This window comes from Pithys albifrons, chromosome 4, assembly GCF_047495875.1.
Source record: "Pithys albifrons albifrons isolate INPA30051 chromosome 4, PitAlb_v1, whole genome shotgun sequence".
Classification (NCBI taxonomy): Eukaryota; Metazoa; Chordata; class Aves; order Passeriformes; family Thamnophilidae; genus Pithys; species Pithys albifrons.
Window position 1 is genome coordinate 12,309,281 of NC_092461.1, and position 20,479 is coordinate 12,329,759.

At 42.3% G+C, this 20,479-nt stretch overlaps 1 protein-coding gene across 1 annotated transcript in view; it reads right to left on the reverse strand.

Annotated features, from left to right (window-relative positions):
- Nucleotides 1-13,091, reverse strand: part of CTDP1 (CTD phosphatase subunit 1) — a 106,764-nt gene extending 93,673 nt beyond the window's left edge. The window contains exons 1-3 of the mRNA XM_071553481.1: nt 12,656-13,091; nt 3,593-3,676; nt 178-271 (exon numbers count right to left, since the gene is read on the reverse strand). Of these exons, the coding sequence (XP_071409582.1) occupies nt 178-271; nt 3,593-3,676; nt 12,656-12,969 (492 nt within the window). The 5' untranslated portion in view covers nt 12,970-13,091. The remainder of the gene's footprint in view (nt 1-177; nt 272-3,592; nt 3,677-12,655) is intronic.
- Nucleotides 13,092-20,479: the final 7,388 nt, after the last annotated feature.

The following is a 20,479-nucleotide window of genomic DNA, read 5'->3' on the forward strand; positions in this document are numbered from 1 at the left end:
TAGGAAAACCAGTATCAAATCTGAAAACAAGCAATCTACAATCATTTAATACATTCCTCTTCAATGGGAAGCCAAACTTTCAGTGTGAAGTATATACAACATTCCAGAAACTACTAAGTTTCTCAACTGTAAAGCTACTGTGAAAGGTGTGAATAAAGAAAGCATGACTGTACTTACCTCAGAGCTAACTTTCAGTTCTGGGACACTGTGAACCATTGACACAGTTGCTGTGGATAATGGTGCACACTGCTTTCCATTCCTGCTCCGTATCCTAAGCACACAGGGAAAGGAAGCATCAAAAGAGAATAACAGTTTAGTGAAAAGTTGAACATGCTAAAATCTGTAGTATCAAAATAGCCCCTACCAAAAAACTATGACTAAAAAGAGCTATTTTGACCAACACACTTTTACAAATTTTTGTTAATGCAAGTTACTAGACAAAATGGATAGAGATCAAAGCAGCTTGGAAAAGTCCCTGCAAAAAGTCCCTATAATAAGTCTAGTTCCACATGGTTATTTCATGGCAAAGGACAGTAAAAATAAAACATGTGTCTATGTACTGATTTGCATTAGAAAACAAATTATAAACTTATTACCAAATCATTTCAACTTAAAACTATTCCTTTCCTTTTTTTAGCAATCAGTCTGCAGGCAACTGTCTACTTTTTTCCAAGCCAGACTACAAAAAAAAATTGAGTTGAGGATAGGCAAAGTTACTCTTCACACACAGATGACTGACTAACAGGTGACTGCTGCTTCAAGACAAGCACCCAAAAAACCCCCATACATACTCTTCCCATTGGCACAAACAGAACGAGGAACTACGTGGATGCATATATTTATTTTATTTATGTGTATGTTATACACTCAGTCTTACACTATACATTTGCATGTATGTACAAACAAATATTAATACATACAGAATAGGTATCATCCTTGTGTGTATATATAAGTCAGAGTGTGAGAGCACATACAAATACAAAATTCCTTCAAAACTGACCAAATGACCCTACACAGCATCAGTATCAGTAGCTTCCAGCTTACACAGATCAATTTACTGGTAACTCTGACACCTAACTTATGATTCCCCAACACTAAAAATACTACTGTGCAAATTTTGTCCCATGTGACACATGCACATCTTTTAATGCTCTCAAGTACCAGTCCTACCAGGGACCAGATTTGGTATCAGATCTACAACCACAGTTAAACTTAACCCAGATTTCACTCTGTAACAAGCAAGCTGCTGAGGAACAGCTGTTAATGAGCTGTGTTGAGGCAGACACCACAGACAGATATGCTTTTACTGTATCATCAATGGCATTATTGATGTCCAGGAATGAAAGATATTTCATTTGGTCCAAAGTTTACATGTACATTTTAGCATCTTACATCCTTTGCTTCAGAGTTCAGAATAACCCTGAGTGACATTTTAATCAAGCCTTTAAAAACAATTAACTTCTTTCAGACCATCACTTGAATCAGCATTAAGAACTGTTTAACAGAAAGGATGCAATTGCCTCTATGTTTTTCTTCAAGCAAGAAAAGCATCAATGATTTTGAATTGCCTTCTGATGTAGGCTTAACAGACCTAATACATTATTTCATGTGTATAAGTCTTTTTGCATAAAATGAAGACACAAACATAAGACATAGTAAGAAGCAGTAAGTGAGAAAATTTAATTAACTGGACACCTTGAATTTATCTGAATTTTTAATGAAGTTATAGCAGTATAGCAATATTTAGGTGTGACTGTGTTCAAACCCCAAATTGAGTATTTATTCAGGGCAGACAAAGCTCTATTCATAATTACCCTGATTTTGTTGTATTTACCAAATAATATTTGTTTACAAAATATGAACATTTAACTTCTCACTGAAAGTTATATCCAACCATTAACTGGCTACATATTGTTCTCAATATTCAGTCCACCTGTGCTGCTTTACAGGATAATGTTCATAAAATAAATCTAATGAGCATAATTAAAATGAAACCAGAGTATTTCCTGCCAAATAAAATTATAATGTGACATTAATTTATAAAATACAAGCAACTCTACAATCCATTTTGGAAAACAGCTGTTAAATTAGTTATTTGGTATGCATAAGAAACATTATCTTTACCAAGTGCATTAGCAATGAGACAGAGCAAAGGAGAAATACAATCATCTTTCAAATTCGCTTTCTTTATTTTGGCCTAAGGCTTAAATTCTTTTAGTTTCACAGCAAAATATTTCACAAAAAATGGAAAACAGTTCTGAAGCTTAAATTGAAAGCACTGAAGACAAGCTATCTCCCATTCAAACACAATACAAACAAAGCAAGGTCATATTAATGAGTCTGTTATAACCTCACAGCTATTTACATCTGCACAGATAAATTCTCAGGTTTATTAAGTCACTGTTGACACACCATAGAACTCTCAGCCTCAGTACATGGAAAGCAATGTGATGAGAACTTACATCTGTGTGCATGCTCGTTACATTTTCTACATAAGGTACTAAGTTACCCTACGCTACCTCTACAGAAAAAGAGCATGCATAGTTATTAAGTCCTAAATTTGTAATGTGAAATGTAAGTCAAGTAGCCTTATGGCTACTTATTCACTCATATTCCCAGTTACAAATCCATGTAATGGCTAAACTGAAATGTAGCTCCAAATAATGGATCTGTGACTATGGTGTAGAGGGCACGCAGCTGAAAGTTTCAGGATAACAAAACAAGTGCCTTGTGTAAATAGCAGAAGTAAATAAAGACACTTTGCAAAACTGGCCTAGATCGTGCCTTTCACCTGTGTTGGTTTTATCCACAAGGAACATGAATTCCTGACTACAAGCAGCAATTTTTCAGTAAAAAAATAGAATTACACTATTAATCATGTGATCAAGAATGAATATATTGAGACCTCCTAAATTTAAGCAACAATTTAATGAGTCAATCTCAACAGATATATTTTTTAAAAGCAAATGTGAAAGAGTCCTCTGTGTTGAAATTTAACTTTTAGAGAAAATTCCCACTCAACTTTCCTTATGTTTCCCATGTTTCCTTAGGCACTATTTATGTTAGGAAGTATGAATACTGTTCTCCCCTGCCACTACTACCTACCATTTCACAGATAATATTACAGGTATGATTCATGACTACCAAGACCAAGAAGAAAGAACCAGAGGAGACCTTATAGCAGCTTTCCAGTACCCGAGGGGCCTAAAAGAGACCTGGAGAGGGACTATTTAGCAAAGTGCCTTGACAGGGCAACAGGGAATGGCTCTAAACTGAAAGAGAGCAGGTTTAGATGGGATAAAAGGAAGAAAATGTTCCCTGTGAGGGTGATAAGGCACTGGAATAGGTTGTCCCAAGAAGCTGTGGATGCCCCATCCCTGAAGTGTTTAAGGCTAGGTTGGATGGGGCTCTGAGCAAACTGATCTAGTGGAAGGTGTTCCTGCCCATGGCAGGGGGTGAGGTGGAACTAACTGATCTTTAAGGTCCCTTCCAACCCAGGCCATTCTATGATTCTATTAGATGAGAGAAGGTGAGCTTGGACCCCTGATCAGAAGCAAGGAGAAGCTGGGAAAAAAGAGCTGACAATACTTACTGAGTTAAGTCCTGACCACATTCTGCACACAAGCCTTTCATAACAACAGGATGGCTGCATCCTTCCAGCCTCACCAAGACAGTCCTGAAAAAGAGGTAGGTCATCCATTTATTGCAGCTAGATATCAGACACTTAGATTAATAACTGCAGATTCAAACAATTCAAGGAATTGTTATGACTTGGGTGTCAGCCCCTTAAGATACATGCTTTGCAGCAACCTGGGGAAAAAGACAACAAAGTATTCAAATTATTCAATTTCACAAATTTAAAAGTCACTGAAATATATATTAATGTCACTTTCCAACCTTGGTTTAGCAAAGAAGTTCAATGAAAATGAGCATTGTTTGTCCAGAAACAGTTTACATTCAGTGAGATACAACTCCTCCTCAGGTCACCTCTGAGCCTCCTCTTCACCAGGATAAACACCCCCAGCTCCCTCAGCCTCTCCTCACAGCACTTGTGCTCCAGTCCCTTCACCAGCCTTGTTGTCCAAGTTGTCACTGATCACTTAAAGCTGCTGCCCTCACTCTGATGATATATATCCTTGCAATTAGCATTAGAAGATGCAAAACTGTACTAATGCAGCAATATAAGATTGCTGGTGTGAAAGCGAACAGAAGTCCCTGCCCTGGCTCTGCAGCACCTCAAAGGAGGCGTTAATGGCAAACTGTCAAAGGGAAAAAATACCAAATGAGCACATCTTCAGATCAACGATTATTAATATCAACTACTATTGAATTAACGAACTGATCTGGAACAAATAAAGAGTATGCAATCTTTTAGGTGTCAGATGAAGTCAGATTCAACTTAAAGCCTGCTTCTACAGTTTAATGTACTCAAATTTCTAAAACACTGACATTTTTATTAGCTTATACTGGAAAAATATTTCGTGACGTGTGGCTGCAGCATTTAGAACCACTACTAAGAGCCCTCAAGACCAATCTACATGAAACCACAGCCTCTGTTACACATAGGACTGCAGTTTTGCAGTAAGGATTTTTCAAAGCTTTAATCACGTTGATACACCATGTAAGAGAATTTAACCACTGGATTTATATATTTATTTATCCCTCATTAATACCTGTGAGAAAGCAGAGAGAGCCTTTGAATTATGGATTAAAAATAGGATCACAGGGACACATGGCCCTTTTGCTGCAGCCTCATCAAGATGTTGGGAGACATCTCAGCAGTTCACTACAGAAGCCACTTGACTTGCACTCAAGGACAAGCAGAGAAAGCTGCATTTCAAACATGCATGAGCTCCCAAAAGCCTCACCCAAACAAACCATGCCTTTTGATAAAAATAAAATAAAAAACCCCGAACCCAAACAGCACCACTATACCCTATCCTAGCATGATGCAGACATGAGGGTAAAGACAACTATATAAAGCAGGTGCAAGCAGCAGCTCATAGAAAACATATTTCACACTTCAACACTTCATCTTAGTTCTCCAAAGCTAAGGGGGAAATCATGGGTATTGAGATTTTTTTTTCCCTGTTAAACACAAACAATTCACAATTATGAGTTCAAGTATTGTGAACTTTCTCCTTCTATTTTTCAGGCAAGATGTCTATTCAGGTTTAGACTTACGTCATGAATGCCAAGAGAAATTTAGGCCCAGAGCTTATGGATTTTATTTATAATACGAAAAACATCTTAAGTGTGAAGTAAGTCTGTGTCCACGATTTGCAAGGCTTTAAATACTTCCATTTATTTCTGGAGAAGCGTTCACACTACAAGCAAGCAGGTTACCCGCTCTCACCTTCCATGCACACATCTGTGTGCAGCTTCCTGTGTGTTTTAAAAAGCCACCATTAAAAGTTAACAACGTAGAATAAAAAGGTACAAAAAACCCAAATGGTTTAGCAGTGCCCATTACATAAAATCTAGTAAATCTTCCAAATATGATTTACCTTTTTTTAAATTTAGAACATTTTAAACCAATATTATTGGTTTAAACCAATATTATTTTAAACCAATATTATTGGCAGTATTATTCGGGAGACTCTTAAAAAGGTGAAGAATATGGTTTTCTATATTTTTACATATAACTGCCTCAAAACAACAAGGTCTACTTCTGAATTCATTCTATATGAAAGATGCAGGCTCTACATTCTGGAAGTTGTTTCTTTAGTATTAAGTGGTACTTCTAATAACAGAAGAAAATAGGTGGTTATATCTTGGTAATTCACTAAAACAATAAAAAGTTCTGCAGACCACTCCCCCCATTATTATTGACAACAAACTGCCATTACTGGTTTATGCATTTGCATTTCTATTGCCCCCTCTCTGGCTGCATTGTTTGTAGTAAGACAGCAGTTTCCAAATACTTGATGTAAAACTGTGCTTTAGAGTTGAGGAACATCCACCTGACAGCAGGATCAAAAATGTAAGTCATCCAAATCTAGACAAAGCACATACGTACATCTGGGATGACCCTGCCAGACTAAGTGGCATTTATTCAAAAAGTGGAAGTGGCAGAGAGGTGGCTGTGCACCTTTCTAGTTGACAGCACAATAATTAACTGAAACCTGCAGTTTTCTCAAACCACACTTCAGCTTTCACATCAGGTACCAAGGAATGGTTCTCACAGATGAACCGCTGCAAATCCAGGTGACAACAGTCTAGCAAACTAATCTCACCTTTGACACTTCTTTTTATTTGTGGGGGAGGGTGTTTTGTGTGTGTGTGGGTTTTTTTTTGTTTGTTTGTTTTCAGGTATACCCCTCTCCTTCAGGTAAAGGCACATAATTTCCCCTTTTCCCAGACCAACTCACCACTGCATTCCTTCTACCCAGAGTCATGAGCACCAGTAACTATCTGAACAAATGTGGTTTGCCTACTGCACCTGCAGGTCACAAACACAGGAACGCCAAAACAGCCTGGACAACAAAGTTGAGAAAAGTGACTGAGAAAGAAACCATTTCACACACACAGCGGGCAGCAAAGCCATGAACTTGGGTTTTGCCTCATCCTGTGCTTAAGAAATCTGGGAGGATCCTGTGATCTCTCCCCCTTTGCCTAGAAAGCTGCATCTATTAACAGAGATCATTACACCTTCTGCAATCATTTCATAACCTTCCCCACCAAAACCAAACACTTAAGCAGTCACAGTCCCTTTGTCTGTTGTTTCTAAACAACAAGTAAAACAGAAAGACTGACTGCAGGATGCAGAATCCTCACGTTTTTACACCTTCCTTCCCATCTATTCTTTTTTGGATATTGTGGCAAGCTTCTATCTCGACACTACATTGTGCGTGTTTTCCTCTGGGAATTGCTGTTAAGCCAAATGAACACATTTACACAGGAAAATTTAACAACTCTTAACACCTTTAAAAGCAGTTGTGAACAAGACTGTAATAAGTCATACAGTAAGGGTTCAAACCAAGGAAGCAGCAGCTCCACATCTGGCAACAGCCAAGTGACATCAACACCATCATGTGAGCTCAGAATCCCAACACACTTCTAAAGCAGAGCACAACATTTCAGAAGGCTACCCAGGTTATAAAGGGCAAGTATAATAAATAGCTGTAAAGTCAATGAAGTTCTTTTCTTGTCAAGTGATGCTTCCCTGGTTAGAAACACCTGCCACCCTCCCTTCTGTGAATGTGAATTCACATGTTCACTCCACTAAGCCTGGACTGAGACCCTCTGCCTTTCACACCAGCTGAATGATGCAAAAATCTTAGATGTAATTTTTAAACCAGCAAACACTACAGTGCAAAAAAACTGGCATTATTCAGTTCCATGTGTCTAAATCACTGCCTTAATCTACAGTTTGTCTCAGAACAGTTGTAGGAAAGCAATTTTGCTTTTGTTTTGGCTTTGTTTTACTGGTATTATAGTGGCCTCACGATAGTCCAATTTTTTCCTTAAATAAAGAACATACTTGGAAAAATTGATGTGCAATCCATATGGTGTATTGTCACTTTTTACATAATGATCCTTCTGCATCAAGATGGTTCTGATGAATTATATTTTGCATAATAAATCAACCAGCACCAGCCCAGTTATCCCCAATCTAAATAGCTTCAGTCCCATCACACGACTAAAGAACAATTTTCTTCCCATTGCATTGGAGAACACAAAACCTTTGCTTAGTCTGAGCAAGTGTTACTAAAGACTATCATACAAAACGCCATATGGGGCATATACCACCTCAATAATGGTATTTCCCAGTGCCAGCCTATCATTTATTCCCCTAATGACTCTACTGGCATTTACGCAACCATTTTGTTCTGACCTACAAAGGATAAATTCCCCTCCCTTTCCCTACACCACATTCCTGTTGCAGCAACGAGACAAAAGCGGGAATTGATTGCTATGGACCATTTCGCAAGAGACTGGGTGGGAAGGATAGAAAGGAAAAAAACCAGATGAGAGAGCAAACCAACACCCAACACCCTACTCCACACAAGCTGACAGCATACAGAAGTTTGAGCATCCTTTCCAGCCAACTCTTATCCTGAGGATAACGAGAAAGCCACACTAAGAAAAACTGCAGGCACAAGGCAGCTCCAACCACGCTATGGTAACTTCCAAGCCTGATGCCCATTTCCAACCAAACCTGACCAAGGAGCTTGATTCTCTTAGAATCCTACAGGTTTTGTGAAAACACAAGTTATGTAAAGAAAAGGAACTTTGTCCTCTATCACTCAGTGCAATGAGCTACAGTGTGAGCACCCAAGTTATTTGGTGCCAGAACTAGGAACAGGAGAAACTACTGAAGACAAAATCCCCTCATTTAGAACCTGCATCATTTTCAATCTCCAATTCAATTAAAAATCATAGAGAGGCATTAAAAAGCAGGCTTTCTTAGTATCACAATATATGGTGCAAAGGGGAAAAAACATAAAAAAAAAAAATATAAAAAAGAGGGACAGGAAACAAGTCAGAAAGATGCATACCAAAACTTATTAAATAATAATCGGATGACTCCAAGCATAAAAAGGAATTAGGCAGGAGATAGAGTGAGCTGAGATTGTTAAGTATTCTTCAACAAGCTTCAGTGTTTGGAAATGAAGATTTGTGAAGACTCTTACAAGCTCATTGAATATTTGTCAGGATATTATGAAAACATTTGTGACCAGGGAAGTGATCCTTCCCCTGTACTCTGTGTTGGTGAGGCCACACCTTGAGTATTGTGTTCAGTTCTGGGCCCCTCAGTTCAGAAAGGATATTGAGGGGCTGGAGCAAGTCCAGAGAAGAGCAACAAGGCTGGTGAAGGGACTGGAGCACAAGCCCTATGGGGAGAGGCTGAAGGAGCTGGGGTTGTTTAATCTGGAGAAGAGGAGGCTCAGAGGTGACTTCAGCACTGTCTAGAACTACCTGAAGGGAAATTCTAGCCAGGTGGGGGTTGGTCTCTTCTCCCAGGCACTCAGCAATAGGACAAGGGGGCACAGGCTTAAGCTCTGCCAGGGGAAATTTAAGTTGGATATCAGAAAAAAATTCTTTACAGAGAGAGGAATCAGGCATTGGAATGGGCTGCCCAGAGAGGTGGTGGATTCACCATCCCTAGAGATTTTTAAACACAGATTGGACATGGCGCTGAGTGCCATGATCTAGTAAATGGACTAGAGTTGGACCAAGGGTTGGACTTGATGATCTTGGAGGTCTTTTCCAACCCAATCGATTCTATGATTCTAACTGAAACACCAAGTGTTCCCCCCCCCCCCCCCCCCGCAACGTGTTTTGTTACAAGTGTCATCAATTCAAAATATACTGCAACTCATTAGAATTTTATTCCCCTTGGAAGATTGTAAGATGCAAAGTACTGGGGTCCAGGGTTAAGCATCCTCATCACTTGGGTGGTAAAAGTAAGCCCTGAGGCTCTGTGACATTAGATAACCAAAGGAAGATATACTTTAATATATAATCAAGTTTCTGACACAACAAAACCCACTATCAACAACAAAAATCTACAGTTTTAGAGAACAAATTCCTACTTCTTTCCTGCTATCTTCTCCAAAAAGAGAAAATACAAGTTTTGCTTCACTAGAGTCCAGATCAGTTTAAGCAAGATTTTTATTACAACACTAATATGCTCTGTAGAACAGTGCGAGTCTTTGCTATTAAAGCTACATAGTAAGACACAAAGATACACAGGTAAAATGTACAAAATAAATATTTTGCAAAACTCTGCTAATGTGAGTCAAACAAGAGATTTCCAGTAGTCTTATCTCATCAGCAGGGCCCAAAAGCAGCCAATCGTTTTATATTAGAAATGCTTATATAAATAGTCACATAAAAACATTAATGCTGACCCGACCCAGAATCCTGATATACCTGCAGCAGCTTCAGAATGATTAACACTGATGGGCAACTGCCACTAGCAACACACAGTGCAGCATTTTTGACATTTGTTACTCCTGCCACCCAAGATATTATACTTCATTAACATCAAAGGTCTTTTGTTAATTGCTTACTGTCATCCGTGCTATTTAATGTCCTAACAGGTCAAACATCTTCCTCTCCCAAGTCCCAGACTGACATGATGCAAGCCTTCCTCTGCTAGAATAAGCAGAAGCCACCTCCTGTGTCCCTTGGGCTGTCACCACCACTCCATCCTCTCCTCTGTGGACAGTTTTGCACTCCTGTCAATGCTAAAATGTGGGTAACCAAACTACAGGAAAATTAAGCTCTATATCTGCGCAAAATTACTTTCACATACAGAATGATTTCATTTCATGCCTGATAAAAATAACAAGAAGCTGGAAATGCATCTTCTTAATAGGGAGAGACTTGTGCTAAAAGACGTCATTATTTTCGGAAATAATGATCAAATTGACACATAAAACATCTCAGCCACTCACATTGTATAACCCTCACATAAGATGGTTTGATCAACTTAGTTCTCACTTTCCAGTGAAAAGGGAAGAACACCTGGAACACAAGCAGTGTTTCTACAGCGTTTCAGGATTGGACAAATATTTGTAAATATCTTTGGTTTACAGAGAATTTGGGGCTAAACTGATAGGGGTCACTTTTCTAATGGCAGTATGGCAACTACCAGCCTGAATAGTTTGGGTTAGAAAAAGGGTTATCTTCTGGAGACAATGAAATTTCAGCTGTTACCTACTTAAATCATACCTGCATTTTATGAATGCACAACATGAACACATATTGAACTACTGCTGATAGGAAACAAAATGTTATTACTTCTGTTCCACAAACTAGGAAGCAACAGGCAAGAGATTAAATGCTCACCAAAGAAAACCAACTTCTAAGTGGCCAAGGAAATGTAGTTATGTCTTCAGTTGCTGACAAGTTCTACTACCCTTAGGTCATGCTTATTTTACCTCTGCACTTGAGCTTTTGCACTCACACAGAAAATACCAGTACAGCATGACACAGAATGCACACTGAAAACTCAGAATTTCAGACATGTAACACTTAGCAATGTTCAGTACCAAAGACTAACTTTAGTGGTATTAAAAGTTTTAGAAGACAAGAACTACAGAAATAAAGAACACTGTTTATTTTCTAATTGTCTCAAAGCAAGGACTTGCTAACTATAATCAAGCCAATCAAGACTAGATACATTCAATAAAAGCATTGTGTAAAAACTGGTGCATTCAAGTCTTGAAGTTTACATTAAGAAAAGCTAAACCTAAAATGTGGCTACATGAGAGTCAGTCTACTTTAAATTGATTACATTATCATTCAGAATGCATTTTATTTTGGTTTTCCACTCAAGTGCTTAGCTAACACAATTAAGAGACAAAGTTATCTCATCTCCCCTTCTCTACTCAGCACTGTCAAGATGAATTTCATCATGCACATGGTGTTTTAAAATTCCAGGCTATATTTTTAAGATGCGTTTTATTCTGACATAGCATATATAGTACCTTTGTTCTGTATCAGGTATTAAAGATGGTCCACATTTCATGAGATGAACAGCAAAACACCGATGTGACATGAAAGGAAAGTCATGTTTTTATCTCAGAAATATCTCTGTAGCAAGGAAGACACAGCCTACACCTCTAAAGCACATTATATTACCAACTGACAGAATAATTAATCACTTTTTTTTTCTGAACTTTTGCAAGCACCCCCATGCACAGACGTTTAGAATACACCAGCAATTTTCAATCAAAGTTAGGCCTGGCTGCACCCACTCCAAAATCAAGACAACTGCAATCAAAGAAAATAATAGCTTGGTCTCATAAAACAGAGGAAGTAGAGTGTTTCACTAGTTTCCTGCTGAAAAAAAAAACTCTGCTTGTAGTACAGGGTAGCAAATCATTAGCCCAATTTAACCTAGAAATCTGAGAGGCCCACTATCAGGCAATTAAGAATTTAGAAGTCAAATAACACACAGACTTATCAAGAAAAACCCATTGCTAACCTATGGGAAAAAAGTCCCATTTAATCCCTTGCTACTCTAAAAGTTCAAATTACACTACTTCGTTTATATTTGTGAAGCCTTGCACATTAAAACATCTACAGGATTAAAAGCATTTAGGCTGACAGAATTATATATAATTTTAAAATGTCTTGCCACACCACTGTTTCCTATTAAAATTCTGACTATTGATGGAAATGATGCATTTGCTATGCAAGCTTTGCACCAACCTAAGAGTGAACTGCCAAACTAAAAAAGACAAGAAGTATTTTAGAACAAGAGGCAACAGGCAGAAACTGATGTCCAGGAAGAACTTCTTTACTGTGTGGGTGACCTCAGACTGGAACAAATTGTCCAGCGAGGCTGGGGAGTCTCCTGCAAACCTGTTCCATGCGCTCTGGGATGACCCTGCTTGAGCAGGGAGGTTGGACCACACGGCCCACTGTGGTCCCTTTCCAACCTGACCCATTCTGTGATTTCCTAGTAGCTTTACCAGTAAGAGTAGCTTTCAGAGAACCCCGACGCAGGTGGAGAGAAGCACAGCCCTGCGAGGCAGGGCCCACAGCGAAGGACTTCGCTCTGAAACGTGGGACTGCAGTACCATCCGCCCCCCGCCCTTCCTCTTCCTCCTCCTCGCACCGCCGCTTCCCCGCGCAGCGCTATGGACGGGCCCGGCACGGCCCCTCGGAAGGAGCGCGACCCCCGCCCCGCACTCACCCGGGCGCGATGACCTGGCCGGGCCGCACGCAGAGCTCCCGCACCACGCCGGGCCGCTCTGCCCGCAGCCGGCGCTCGGCGCCGCCGCGCTGCGCTCGGCCGGGGGCGGCGGGGGCGCCGCTGGCGGCGGGCGGCGGGGCGGGCGGCGGCAGCGGCGCACAGAGCGCCAGCACCGACCCGATCTGCACCGCCGCGCCCACCGACACCTTCCACTCCAGCAGCCGCAGCGGCCGCGGGCCGGGAGCGCGGATCTCCGCGACCGCCGCCGGGCCCTCCGCGCCAGACCCTCCGCCCCGCTCCGCCCGCTCCTCCATGGGCTCGGCCGGGGGTGCCGGTGGGGCCGGGGCGGGGCGGGCGCTGCCGCCGCGGGGGTTTCGCGGCACTCTCCGGTAACGCCGAAAGCAGCGGGGTCACAACAACTCAGCGCATGCCCCGCGCGCCCGGCCGCGCTTAAAGGCGCAGGCGGGCGGGGCGGGGCCGAACTACAGCTCCCGGCAGGCGGCGCGCGAGAGGGCCCGCCCCGTCCCGGCGTTACGGAGTGTCGGGAGTGGGGGACGCCCTCAGGCCGGGGGGGGATCTTTGCGCATCATCCCAGCGCAGCCGCTCACACTGCGGAGGAGAGCCCCCTAAAACCGCACCATGTCTCCGACAGCATTGACCGAACGCTTCTTGAGCCCTGTCAGGCGCGGTGCTGTGACTGCTTCCCTGAGGGCCTGTTCAGTGCCCAACCACCCTCTTGGGGAAGAACCTTTTCCTAATACCTCTCTGTGGTAGTTTCACCCCAGCCATCAGCCAAACCCCACGCAGCAGCTCACTCACTCCTCCACCAGCAGGGTAAGGGAGAGAATCAGAAAGGTAAAAGTGAGTGAAGTCGTGGCTTGAGATAAAGACAGTTTAATAGGAAAAGCAAAAGCCCCACACGCAAGCAAACACAAAGAATTCACTGTTTGCCATGGGCAGTCAGTTGTTCAGCCAACCCCAGAAGAGCATGGCCCCATCATATGTAATGGTTGATTGGGAAGACAAACACCATCACTCCAAATCTCCCTTTCCTTCTTCCCCCCAGCTTTATATACTGAGCACGATGGTATCTAGTTTGAAATATCCCTTTGGTCAGTTTGGGTCTCCTGTCCTGACTGTGTCTCCTCCCAGCCTTCCATGCACTCCCGATTCCTTGCCAACATAGCAGTAGGAAAAGCAGAAAACGCCTTGGCTCTGTGTAAGCCCTGCTCGGCAATAACAGGAACATCTCTGTGTTCAGCACAAATTCAAAACACAGCCTGATACTGGTCACTGTGAAGGGAGTTAAATCTATCCACATCAAAACCAGCACACCAACCTAAACCTCCCCTGGCTCAGCTTCATGCTGTTCCCTTGGGTACTGTCGCTGGTTGCCCCAGAGAAGAGGTCAGTGCCTGACCCTCCTCTGCCCCTCATGAGGAAGTTGTAACAGCAGTGAGGTCTCCCCTCAGTCTCCCCCAGCTGAAAAGACCAAGTGATCTCAGCTGCTCCTCCTAATACTTCCCCTCCAGACCCTTCACCATCCTCGTTGCTCTCCTTTGGACCCTCTTCTAACAGCTTTATATGTTTTTTAATATAGTGGTGCCCAAAATTACACACAGCACTTGAGGTGAGGCCACACCAGTGCAGAGCACAGTGGGACAATCACCTCTCTCTACTCTGCACTGGTGTTTCCTGAGGCCTGGGCCCTGCAGAGCCCACAGAAGGTCTGCACCGCTCTCTATGTCTCCCCCAGGTCACAGGGCAGGCGGAGAGGGAGTGTGCCCTGGCCTGGAGCAGCTCTGGCCCGTGGTTACACTGCAGTGCACTGGCAGGGCAGGGAAGAGGAGGCTCCAGGGTGTCCAGCAGAGAGGAGCTCGGATGCAGACATGTCTGAGTGCTCGCTGCCTGGCCCTGCACAGGCACAGCCTAACGGAGACACCACTGCTGTTCGCCACAGGGTTGTTTGGAGCCGGGGTCAGAGCTGTCCCTAAGGGTATGAGTGTGTCTCTGTCAAAAGAGGCCAAGGGTACACTTCCAACCCATGGCAGCCACATTGCAGGGTAGTTACCTTTTCAGCCATGTGCCAAGGAAGTGGACTTTGTGCAATGTGCCAAACCTTGTGCAGCCTGCCAAGGAGGGACAAGATGCTGTGAGCATCCATGGGAATACATGGCTATCTCGGCATCTCTGGTGCTTGTGTAGGAAGTGCACCAAGTCTTTTTACCTCAATGGTCTCGACCTAGGAGCTCAGAGCAGGAGGCAAAAGGAGCTTCCATAAGAGGTCTTTTCAAAAGAGTGACTGCTTTCTAGGAGACAGGATTTTGACAGGGTTGTTGAGAAATACATTTAGTGCTGATAACTTGGTGTGCAGGCGGCTGTTTGAGCTGCAAGTTGGGCTCTGTGTGGTGGGAGCCCAAGCCCTGGGCAAGAGGCCATGACCTCTCAACCCTTTGCATAAGAAAGGGTCTGGGGACCTGTGGCCCAGACAGGGGCCTGAACACTCACAGACACAGCAGGAGCCGAAAACCCCCAGACTTTTGGCTGTTTAAACTGTGAGGGGTTCCTTTGTTTGGGGTCCCTCCTTGGAGGCAACGCCTTGAGCTGTTATTTTGTTATTTCACCAAGATTAAATTATTTTAAGGATCAAGATGTTTGAGACTTTGCTATGGGAAACCTTGGGTTGAACCAGTGCGGAAACAATCTGACTGTGAGTGTGGGCTGTGCAGCTGTGAAGGGGCCTCAGTCCCTGCTCACCTGATGTGAGAGTGACTGCCAGAGGGCTCCTGGCTGGCAGGATGGGGAAATTTCTTTAAAAGGTAGAAGCCCACAGCACACAGTCTACAAGCAGTTTCCAAACAGCAGGTTCTCCTGAGTTTTTTCCTCCTAGCATTAGTAGATACCTTAAAATAAGAACAGTGTAGTTGGGAATTGGACCTGCAAGACATCGCTGTGAACATCATGATGAGACTGGGTTGTGAGGCAGCCACCATCACCAACAACCAGAGACTGGGTAATTGTGGAGTAAAAGTTTCTATTATCTTTTATCAGCTCCTTGTACACAGACACAGTGACACATTGTTCCCTAATGTGAAGTATTTTTTATATTCTTTTCATGATATCATGTGCATGCTGTAAAGGTACTTCACAAAAGGTGAGTACTTCTCTTTTTGCATATTATTCCTTCCATTAAAAGGCTCCACAGTGCTCACTGGGGAGACTGGTAATATCTCACTACTGCATATGGCTCTATTTGCTCTTTCTTAATCTGATATAAAAATAATCAACACTGAATAAACATGTCCACATCCTTTTGCACATGAAAACTGAAGTTTGCATCATCAGTGACCACTGACAAGGCCACTGTTGAGCTCCATCAGGAAGTGCTTACTTGCAGCATTTCTCCTTAACTCTCGGTGTTTTTAACTCACACACAGCCTTCTGTTTTGCAGGGTGCTTTGAGGAAAGAGTCTCAAAGAGCAGAATTCATCATGAATTTCATTATTGTTAAAAATTTTATAGACTTCTAAGTCTAGCAAAATCCACTTCCATCAAGAGTGATAGTTATAACAGTGAAGAAAAGGCTGAAACAACTGCTGAAATGGGAAAGGACCTCTGGAGATCTTCTAGTCCTTAACTCCACCTCAAAGCAGGGGCAACTAGCAGGTTTCTCAGGGCTGTGTCTGGTTGGGTTTTGACTGTCTCCAAAGATGGAGACTCTACAGTCTCTCGTAGCAACTGTGCCGGTGTTCAACTAACCTTACAGTGAAAATAGATTTTTCTTGTGTTTAAGTGGAGCCTTCTGTGTTTCAGTTTGTGCCTGTTGCCTTATATCCTTTTACAGGGCACCACCAACAGTGGTTCTGTCTTTTTTATCAACCTCTATCAGATTGGTAAAATAAACATTGGTAAAATCCCTCTGCAGCCTTCTTTTCTCCCAGCTCTTTCAAACTCTTCTTATATGACAGATGCTCCAAGCACTGTAGTGGCCCTTTGCTCCTGTTGTTCCAGTCCCTCTCTTGTACCAGACCCAGCACACCCAATGTGGTGTTACTGGTGCTGAGTATCATGGAAGGAGCACCTCCCTCAAACCTATTGGCAGTGCTCTGCCTAGTGCAGCATGAGATGCCATTGCCTTCTTTGCTGCAAGGTTTACATTTGCCGGTTCAGGGAGAGCTTGGTGTCCATCGGGGTCCCTAAGGCCTTTACTGTAGAGTTTCTTTTCAGATATTTGGCCTCCATCCTGTCCTAGTGCCTGGAGTTATTCCTTCTTATGGGCAGGACTTGACATTTCCTTTTCTTGAACTTGATGAGGTTCCTCTCAGCCCGTTTCTTCAGGGTGTCAAAGTCACTCTGGATGGCAGCACAACCATTTAGCCTGTCACCCACTCCTCCTGGCTTGGAGACCTGCAGACTCGTTGAATGTGCCCTCTGGCCCATGGCCCTCTGGTCAAGGTCATTAAAAAAGATGTTAAAAAGTATTGGCCCCAGTATTGACCCATTGGCAAAGCACTTGTGAATGGGTAAATAGTGACAGGACACTCCTAGCAAAGCCCAAAGCACCAGGACAAGCTTCATATTCATCTTCCCTCCCCATGCCCCCCCACCCTTCCCCGCATTTCAACCATAGAGAATAACCTCTTTAAGGAAACCAGGAAAGACTGTCAATTTTATCCCGATTCCCTGGGTGTAATCTTGTCTTATGTTTGAAGATTAGCTCAGTTAAACAAACCTTTCTGCTACTGAATGTGCCTTTATTGTATGTGGTGCAAATAGTCTTGGCAGCAGAACAGAACCATGGCATAAAAATGATGTGGCTTTGTTTGTCTTACAAATATTATCGAACTGATGGTACTCTGTTTTCTTTTTGCCTGCTAATCACCCTCACTTAAAGACATACATTTAAGGTCATGCAGCTTTAACATCTGCCATTTTCCTGAAAACGGCCTACCATACAGTCTTTATATATTTCAACATCGTATCTGTCTTACCAGACCTCCTTGGATGGGTAAGGATAGAAAATACTTGATTCCTCACTGGCAGGTTTGATGCATGTAAGAATGGAGTGACTAAAGTCTGGCACTGCAAGTAAGGGATGAAGTGTGAAGAGCTCTATCAATCCTGATATGTTAACTATTATCTCTGGAACAAACTAAGGATGTGCTGCAGCTTTTACAGTACTGCTGACCTCAGGAAGCCTCTGCAGCCCCTCCTTCCACGGGAATTACTTTGTGATTTTCCCTGCACCTGTAATTGTGCAGATGAACAGCTGAGCCGGGAAAGTAACAACGAGAATCTACATAATAATTATTATTTCTGGCTACATTTACTGCATTGAAACAAAGCTTTACAAAATAATTGCACTTAGCAATCCTAGGTAGGTGCAAGGGTAAATCCCTGAAGATGGTGTGTGATGAGAACATTAGGGGAAGAATCTGTAATTCTCTTAAGCTAGTAGAATTCTAAGGAAATGTTAAAATACTTGACTTCATGTCTGGTTATACCAGATGGCTTCCATCAAGAGGCAGATGTTTTCCCCAGTCTTCCCCTCAAAAAGGACATCAGAATTTAACCACGCCTTTGTATTTGAATATGTAGCATGAACAAAAGCATATGGTGTAGATATCAGCTTCATATAACTGTTAAGTGAAAGCACTGGGGTGGTAGATACAGCCTTGTGGTAAAGCATTTATTAAAGGGGATAGATTTTTAAAAACACATGCATTGTGAAAATACAGGTGATTTCCAAGAAGATAAAGGAAATAATCTGCAGTGTATTAACTTAAGGTTGAAACATGCTTAGCTAAAATTTCTTTTAAAATACAAGACATATTACCCTGCTTTGTGTGTTCTAGCTTTAATGAAAATTCAAAATGTATTATATCACCCCTCTAAAAGGTGACTTGGCTGAGTATTTTCCTATTCAGACTGATGCTGTAAGTCTGTCATAGCAAACTTAATCCTCGCTAATACCTGTTCCATAGTAATTTTTGGGAGTATGTAGAGCACAAGGTGGTCAACCTCCCAAAATCTATAAGCAGCTTACAGAAATCTGCAAATGGGCAGGAGCCACAAAGTGAACGTCTCCCAAGAGAGCTGTGGGGTGGTTTGCAGACAGGACATGGCAGCAGCTTACCAGTGACCCACAGACCCTCCTCCAGCCTGAAGCCTGGGTGTGCAGCTGTGGTGCAGAGTGTCTGGGAAAAGTCACTCTCAGCTTTTCTTGTGACTGGGGATTTGAATGAACCAGCCACTCTGGTGCTAGACAGCACAGTTGCCAATTATGTGATGTAATGTTATTATGCGAGCTGTTGCTGAACTACTCAGAAGTGATGCACAAGTTGTTCAGGAGTTACAGATTGGCCATTCCCTACGGCAGGGAGTTTATAGCTCTTTATATATAATTCCTCAGTGCAAGAAATCTGCAAGGTGGTATCGCATTTAAATATTACAATAAAATATGGAGACATTCAAAAGGTCTCACAGCTCTCTGTGCCCAGACTCCTCATTGGATCCACTGTGATAACCAGTGACAGATTTCAGTTGGGAAAGTGAAATAGTGTCATCCTGTTTTTAAGCACTTCCTGTAGAAAGGGAAGGTTTACCCACCTCAAAAGTTGGCAGGACTTACTTTCAGAAACTATGTATGTGAGCACCCCATGTAAGAGTTTTGGGTAGTTTCCGTTGTGTGGCAATCCTGTCTTGACTCTAGACTCTTGACTTCTCAGCCAGGGACCTTCTGCCAGAGCTTCTGCTGGCTTTTACAGAAGCAACCTAGAGAATGACTTTAACATGCTGAATACAATAAAATGCTTAGCTGGGACTTGATCCCACTCACTGAACTGTCACAAATGCTGTCAATTGCCTTCAAAGGGAAACAATGAAAATTCTTAGCATTGCAATAATCAATTAGCAGGCAGTTTATATCGTGTTGTCACCAACTTTCACATTAGCAGGCTCTTTTGTGTCTGAAAATGAGATCTTCCTGCTCTGTTAACAGAGGATCTCTTTTTCCCAGAAAATACCTTTGGCAAATCTCTGTGATCCTGAATGAAAATACAGCAGAGATTAATTTAGCTTCTCTATTTTTGTTTTTCTTGGGCAACCTGAAAGAAAAGGATATAAAAAATAAACCATTTGTGAATGTTACTGTTCCATTTTCCCCGCAGTTCCTTCTCTGTGACTGGGGTTAGTTTTGCACTGATGTATCTCTGCAGGTGTATTTTCAGCAACACATATGAACACGGACTTTTTTTGTATAGTAACATATAGACTGGCTAATGCCAGATTAGCTGCACAGGAGATTACCACACATACATCCTCAGGAGTGTGACTGGCTACCAATACATATCCCAGCACAGACACATCCTTTTGAAAGCACTACAAGTTGTTGGCTTTACTCATAAAGTAAATCATTATTTATTTTGTTAGGGTTACTCCCACAGTGCCTTCACAGTCATGCTTCACATCTTGAAGCCCACATACTTTTGAAATGCATGACTTGGAAACATGAATCAACACTTCTCCCTATCCTTAGCAGGGATGCACACAACTTAACATCCCTTACCTCCTCTGCACAAGAAGAATATGTCTAAACATTTTCATTTCAAAAGAGAAGCTGATGACAGAGTTTCCTATGCCATCACAACAGAAGTTCATTCAAGCACTAGACTGGGCCATCGACTAGACAGGATGGGGAATTTTTATAACTGGGGCTGTTTGTGACTGCAAAACTTTAGAGCAGTGATTTTCACCATGTGCTTTTTGAAGGCTCTTGGGACTGTCGAGTCCACAGATGATGATTAAGAAAGACACTTTTCTGTC